This window comes from Orycteropus afer, unplaced genomic scaffold (genome assembly GCF_000298275.1).
Source record: "Orycteropus afer afer isolate SDZICR_OR568_19922 unplaced genomic scaffold, OryAfe1.0 scaffold00114, whole genome shotgun sequence".
Classification (NCBI taxonomy): domain Eukaryota; kingdom Metazoa; phylum Chordata; class Mammalia; order Tubulidentata; family Orycteropodidae; genus Orycteropus; species Orycteropus afer.
The window spans coordinates 7,726,970-7,734,714 of NW_006921701.1; the positions used below are offsets into that span (position 1 = coordinate 7,726,970).

At 42.7% G+C, this 7,745-nt stretch overlaps 1 protein-coding gene across 1 annotated transcript in view; it reads right to left on the reverse strand.

The window, feature by feature from the left end:
- Positions 1–7,745, reverse strand: part of PARP9 (poly(ADP-ribose) polymerase family member 9) — a 50,017-nt gene extending 42,272 nt beyond the window's left edge. The window contains exons 1-3 of the mRNA XM_007943926.1: positions 7,731–7,745; positions 6,810–6,948; positions 1,090–1,887 (exon numbers count right to left, since the gene is read on the reverse strand). Coding sequence (XP_007942117.1) covers positions 1,090–1,887; positions 6,810–6,948; positions 7,731–7,745 — 952 coding nt within the window. The remainder of the gene's footprint in view (positions 1–1,089; positions 1,888–6,809; positions 6,949–7,730) is intronic.

The following is a 7,745-nucleotide window of genomic DNA, read 5'->3' on the forward strand; positions in this document are numbered from 1 at the left end:
AGCCGCCCTGGGTGACAGAGTAGAACTGCCCCATAGGGTTTTCTGTGTTGCAGATCTTCACTGGAGCAGATCACCAGGTGTGGGGTTAAGTTTGTTTGTCAGCTTGGCTGGGCCTGGTTGAGTGGCTGGGCAGCTGGTGGTAGTTATTCCCCATGATGAGACTGGCAATCAACTCCATGGTGGGATCTACCACAAGCGGCTGAGTAGCTGCCTTAGGGATGTGGTCTGCTTCCTGTATTTAAGGAGAAGCCTTGGGAATGGTCTCAAGCATATGGCACCTTGAACCCTACATGTAGCCATGTCGTTGTTCAGCAGCCTGCCATGCTCTGCCGACCTTGGGACTTACGATGGACTTGAGTTAATGGCCTGCCATGTGGTTTAGTAACATTGGGACTGTGCCTTTTTACTTGTCAACCTTGGGCTTGGTAGCCTCAGCAGTCAGCAGCTGTCTGAGTGAAGAAAAGCTTCTAGCTTCATGGGCTAGGAGCTGGAGGCAGAGCTGAAGCCCAAGGCTGAGGGGCTTTTACCCAGCTCCTAAAGCCTGGCACTTTGAACTTGGACTTAAAGCCTCCAAATTGTAAGAGAATAAACTCCTGTTTGTTTGTGGTATATTCTTGTCAGAGTGGCACTAGGTAACCAGAACATGGTCCTTGACAAGATGAAGAGTCAGGTTGTTCCCGAATATGGTATCTGTTATAGATTGAATTCTGTACCCACAAAATATGTGTTGTAAATCCTGGTCTCTAAGCCTGTGGTTATAATGCCCTTTGAGAATGGGTTGTCTTTTACGTTAACGAGGCAGGATAAATTTAGGATATGTCTTAAGTCAATGTCTCTTCAGACAAAAATATTAAACAAGCAAGTGAGGAAGAAGAGATAGGGGAAGACTGATGCCAAGCCACATGGAGATCTCCAAGGAACCAGGAAAGAAGCTGAACAAATAAGGACCTTCCCCCAGAGCCCATAGGCAAAGCCTTCCCCTACAGCCAGTGCTCTGAATTTGGACTTCTAGCCTTCTACACTGTGAGAAAATAAATGTCTGTTTTTTAAAGCCACCCACTTGAGGTATTTCTGTTATAGCAGCACTACTTAAGTAGGACAGCAACAAAAGGAGGGGCAGGGCTTCTTGACTTACCAAGGATTCCCACTCGTTCCTTCCTAGGATGCTTTCTGAAGCAGTTTTAAAGGCAGCAACAGTAGGGTCCTCATTGCTCACCAGGTGAATTTCTTTCAAATTACTGACTCCTTGATCACGTTGGACAAACAAACTGATAGTTCTCACAATGATCTCTGTACACAAATCCAGAGGAAAATGGAAGATCCCAGAGCTTATGGCTGGTATTGCAACTGTCCTAATGTTTGGATTTTTATAGAAGACATAACCTAGAATATTTGTAATGGCCATTTTCAGCTCTTCAACACATCTCTGTCCATCTATCCCTAACCACTGAGGCCCAACAGCATGAATGATAAGTTTACAAGGAAGCCTACCTGCTCCCGTAATGGCTATTTCACCAGTTGGTACTTTACCATGTTTGACAACAAGTCTTCTGCTCTCTTCTTGAATTTCAGAGCCACCAACTTTCACCAGGGCCCAGGCCAAGCCTCCTGAATGTTGAAGTTGTTCATTGGCTGCATTTACCACAGCATCAACAGCATGTCTGGTGAGGTCATCCTTCCAGACTGATACCTCTATCTTGGGAGTCAGCATTTTTCTGAAGACTGGCACAGAATTGGTGCTCTCCAGAGCTGGTGAGACCAGGGTAGAGATACAACCAAACTTATTCTGGAGGACTTCACACAGCTGACTCTCATGATTTTTAAATATTTTGAAGTTGTGATTAACCTGAATTTGCCAACTATAGTTTTCTTCGAGAGTGTCAATTCCTGGAAAAGGAGAAAAGATATAAAATAATCAGCAAACGTTCCACTGAAAAGAATGTAGTTCCATTTCACACCAGGAGATTGAGTTTCCTATTTGCAGAAGAGAGATTACCTTCTTCTAGTGCCCTTCGTGATTCTCTGTCTCATCTAGACATATAACTAGACCATGGTTATCCAAGACTTTTCAATGGCCGGTACCCTGTAGGGTGCTTAGTTCTTGTGCCTGGCATATACTCAATAAATTGTAGCAACTGTGACACAGTGATGGCTGGAAGAAACTTGTGTATGGGGAAAGCTCATGTATTTTTTAAGAATCCATGTAAAAATGGTGAGTTTGAGACAGCCCATGCTTAAGGAACAAGTATTAGAAAAGATTTAATTATGAGTCAAATATATATGGAGGCTTTACTCGTAACTCTTTTGATTTTGTCATTGTCTTAGTTTGGTTTCTCCTAGAAGCAGATCCTGACACAAGGGTTTGAGTAAAGTAGTTTATTTGGGAAACTAGTTGCTAAGGGAGCTAACATCTAAACAGCTAAGGGAGACAACAGAGGGGATGACAGAGCAAGCAGCAGCGGCAGGGATCCAGGTAAGGGGAGGGACCCAGGCCCCACCCCCAAGAGGCAGGAAAGCGGGGGAAAGAAAAGCCAGGGGAGGACAGAGTGAGCAGCAGCAGGGACCCAGGTAAGGCGAGGGTGGAGAGATTTTGAACAGCTAAGGGAGACAAACTTGTCTGTCAGTTTGTCATACTGTGGTGGCTTGTGTGTTGCTGTGAGGCTTGAGGCTGTGACACCAGTGTTTCAAATGACAGCAGGATTGCACACGGTCCACAGGTTTCAACACAGCTTATAGACTGAGACAGACTAGCAAGAAGGAAGAGGCCATCTGTGGTACTTAAAGCTGTGTGTCAATTTGCCTGGGCCTGGTTGAGTGGCTAGTCAGCTGCTGGTAGTTATTCCCCATGATAAGACTGGCAATCAACCCCATGGTGGGATCTACCACAAGCAGCTGAGTAGCTGCTTTAGGGATGTGGTGTGCTTCCCAATAAGCAGCAGCTTTGGGAATGGTCTCTAGCTTATGGAATACTTAAACCCTGCATGTAGCGAAGTCATTGTTCAACAGCCTGCCATGCCCTGCTGATCTTGGGACTTTCAGTGGATTTGAATCAATGTCCTGTCATGTTGTTTGGTAACATTGGGACTATGCCATTTTATTTGTCAACCTTGGGCTTGTTAGCCTCAGCAGCCAGTAGCTGCCTGAGTGAAGAGATGCTTCTAGCTTTAGTGGGCCAGGAGCAAGAGGCAAAGCTGAAGCCCAAGGTCAAGGGGCTTTCACACAGCCCCTAGAGCCTAGCACTTGGAACTCGGACTTCTAGCCTCCAAACTGTAAGAGAATAAACTCCTGTTTCTTTAAGCCATCCCACTGGTGGTATATTTCTGTCAGAGCAGCACTAGGTAACCAGAACACCATCCACTTCTCAAAGAATTGGCCAGGGAAGACCTTATGAATGTCAGAGAAATACTGTCTGACACATTACTGTGCAACTTTATGAATAGCCCAGAAACACTGTCTGATACAGGCAGGAGGATGAGCCCCATAGGTCAGAAGGCTCTCCAAATATGACTGGGAAAGAGCTGCATCATCAGAGTAGAACCAATCTTACTGATAGGGGTAAAGTAAAGTATTTTGGGGACCTCTATTTGCTCACGTGGCACGACTCAAATTGAGGACAAACAACTGCAAATATCTCTATTAATAATCAGAACATGTAATGTACGAAGTATGAACTAGGAAAATTGGAAGTTGTCAAAAATGAAATGAAATGCATAAAGATTGATATCCTAGGCATTAGTGAGCTGAAATGGACTGGTTTTGGCCATTTTGAATCAGACAAACATATGATCTACTATGCTGGGCATGACAATTTGAAGAGGAATGGCGTTGCATTCATCATTACAAAGGATGTTTCAAGATCTATCCTGAAGTACAATGCCATCAGTGATAGGATAATATCCATACACCTACAAGGAAGACCAATTAATACCACTGTTATTCAAATTTATGCACCAACCACCAGAGCAAAACATGAGGAAATTAAAGATTTTTATCAACTTCTGCAGTCTGAAATTGACTGAATATGCAATCAAGATGTGTAAATTATCACTGGTGACTGGAATGCAAAAGTGGGAAACAAAGAAGAATCACCGCTAGTTGGAAAATTTGGCCTTGGTGACAGAAATAACACTGGAGATCCCATGATAGAATTTTGCAAGATCAATGACTTATTCATTGCAAAAGCTTTTTTCAACAACACAAACGATGGCTATACACGTGCACTTCACCAGAGGGAATACACAGGAATCAGATGGACTACATCTGCAGCAAGAGGTGATGGAAGAGCTCAATATCTTCAGCCAAAACAAGGCCAGGGGCTGATTGTGGAACAGAGAATCTACTGCTCATACACAAGTTCAACTTAAAGTTGAAGACAATTAAAACAAGAGCCAAAATATGATCTAGAATATATCCCTCCTGAATTTAGAGACCATCTAAAGAACAGATTTGATGCATTGAACACCAATGACCAAAAACCAGAAGAATCGTGGGATGACATCAAGAGCATCATCCATGAAGAAAGCAAGAGGTCATTAAAAAGATGAGAAAGGAAGAAAAGACCAAAATAGATGTCAGAAGAGACTTTGAAACTTGCCCTTGAGTGAAGAATAGCTAAAGCAAATAGAAGAAATGACAAGATAAAAGAGCTGAACAGAAGATTTCAAAGAGCAGTTTGAGAAGACAAAGCCAATTACTATAATGAAATGTGCAAAGACCTGGAGTTAGGGAAAAAAAAAAGGGGGAAGAACACACGCTTGGCATTTCTCAAGCTGAAAGAACTGAAGAAAAAATTCAAGCCTTGAGTTGCACTATTGAAATATTCTATGGACAAAATATTGAATGATGCAGGAAGCATCAAAAGAAGATGAAAGGAACACACACACAGTCACTGTACCAAAAAGAACTGGCCATCCATTTCAGGAGGTGGAACATGATCAAGAACCAACGTAATGAAGGAAGAAGTCAAAGCTGCACTGAAGGAACGGGCAAAGAACAAGACTCCTGGAATTGATGGAATACCTATTGAGATGTTTCAAGAAATGGATGCCCCACTGGAGGCACTCACTTGGTTATACCAAGAGATTTGGAAGACAGCTACCTCATCAACTGACTGGAAGAGATCCATATTTGTACCCATTCCAAAAAGAGGTGATCCCACAGAATGTGGAAATTATCGAACAATATCATTAATATGCATGTAAGTAAAATCTTATTTTTATTTATTTAATTAATTAATTGTGATTTGAGTGAAAATTTACAGAGCAAATTCACTTTCCATACAGCAGTTCACATATACTTTGTCTCATGACATTGACCACAATTTACCACAATGCAACAGCTCCCCTCCCACTTCCTCCTTATAGTTACCTCTTCCCTGTGTCCATCCCTCCATGCACTCCTGCCCCCTGAGCTGTCTCCCTGTGCATAAACAGCCCTTCTTTATCCCATGATTGTTCTCTCAAGGAGTGTATCTACCTCAGGGAAATGTTCAACTCATATACCTGTCCATTGTTGGCTGGAAGCCACAGGCATGGGTTCAATTCCAGACCTGAAGGGCAGCTAGGGACCATAGTCTCAGTGGTTCCACCAGGCTCTATCAGACCAGCAAACCTGGTCCCCACCTCCTTTTTTTTTTCTCCAAATGATTTTGAGTTTTGTTCCACATTGTTCTCCCTTTCTATCCAGGATCTCCTTCATAGATCCCCCTCCAAGTGGTTGACATTGGTAGCCAGGCACCATCTAGTTCTTCGGGTCTCATAGTTGTATAGGCTGCAAATCGGATGGTGTACCACCCGGCAGCTTCTGATCCAACATCATAACATTATCAGGGCGGCCCTTATCAGTGCCTAAGAAAGACCATTAATGCCCAACATGGGAGTCCTCTGATGGGCAATCCTGGGATGGTAAGAACTTTGTCAGGTTTGCATTGCATGTGATGGTTCTGCCTGTCCAAACTCTGCTTCCTCCCTTTTCCTTTCATAAGAAACCTTTGCACTCCTAACTCTGTCTCAGCTTTGGTTTCCTGGAGAACCCAGCCTGTGACACTGTATTTCATGGAGTCTAAGACAACATTATTACTGCCACTGTAAAAGGAAAACAAGCTCTGGTGGTACAGTGGTTTAAAGAATCTGGCTGCTAACCAAAATGTTGGTGGTTCGAACCCAACAACCACTCCACAGCAGAAAGATGAGGTGGTCTGCTATTGTAAAGATTTACAGCCTTGGAAACCCTATTGGGCAGTTCTATGCTGTCCTGTAGGGTTGCCATGAGTTGGAATCCACTCAGTGGCAGTGGGTTTGGTTTGGTAAAAGGAAAAATGATGCTAATTAAACCATAGCATTGCATCAATTGATAAAGGGTAGTCTTACTTCAGAGATGTTCAAATGTGAAAACAAATGTGCCTCTTTAAATAGGTGAAATGTGGAAATTAGTTACATTTTATTTGAACTATCTTCTCTAATCTGAGCCATGTAAAAAGAACTCTGGTGGCCTCAGTTACTCAACAGAAGTGCAAACTAGCTGTCAGATCCTATTGGCCTGAACTTTGGTTGAAAATCTCAGTGGACCACTGCATAGGATTTGACAGGTTCCATGTGGCACTTAAATTGAGCAAGTGAACTATAAACAGGTCACCACTCCAGGGAAATTTCATCTATAGAGCTATGGTCAAATGAGTCCCATATCTGAGGCCAAAGGAAAGGATTAGAGGGGGCCCTAAGAGAACAGGTTTGCTGGTACCCCAGTGCTTCTGAAGCAGTCCCCCTTGTGACATATGTGCTGGGGTCTCCATGGTTCCTGCAGTAATGCACCTGAGCACTTGTAGGGGAGACATTCACCTTCTGTATTCCCCTTTGTCATCTGGGGAAAGATCTCAACCAAACTTTTCTGAAACAAGAGTGAGAATGAGATGATCTTACCTGATTTCTCATAAGCTGCTGCTCCAGCCTCCTATAAAATGAGAATAGGTTTTTTTTCAAAATTTGAAACTAAACGACTGCAGATGACTATAACAATATAGTATAATAAACAGAAACTCTGCTAAAAGCACTAGGTTGGGGTGAGGGTGCTTTTTCATCTATGTATTTAAAACGTTTCAAATATTAAAATATTCTAGCATACATGAGCCCAACCCCCACTTCCCCAGGGGCCAAAGCACTTCCATTAAGGATGAGATAAAGGGATGGAAATTAACAAGGCTCAACAATCACAGACCAAAATGATCCAAAGACTGGCCAAGACTGACCTCCAATCTCCAAAGACTTGCAGAGTTTCCCTAGACAGAGGACATGAGGATGTGAACCTACCCCTACATATCCACCAGTAAAGACACACTCTCAGTTGCCTATTTCATGGCACACGCATTAATGTGGAACTTTCAGGTTTAACAATAAAGGTGCCTTTTCTCTATAGCTTGTTTTTATTTCTCCCCCATCACTCTCCCTCTCCATCCTGCAAAAGTCAAATTTCAGAATAAGTGGACTCAAAATGACACTGAGATGACTTTTAAAAAATTACTCATCCTCATATTAACTGTGTTGATTAGATTAGCATATTCTTGATTTACCATTTCCCACAGGTCAAATAAAAAGTAGCACGCAGAAAATTCAACTGGGCTATTAAACCCAAATGAGAATGCCAGGTATAGCTGAAACCTCCAGATTTCTTGCTGTTATAGAAGAACTATCCATGTGCTGATTCAGGTTTATGATTTATATACATTGGCTTTTTACCATGAAAGACTCCAT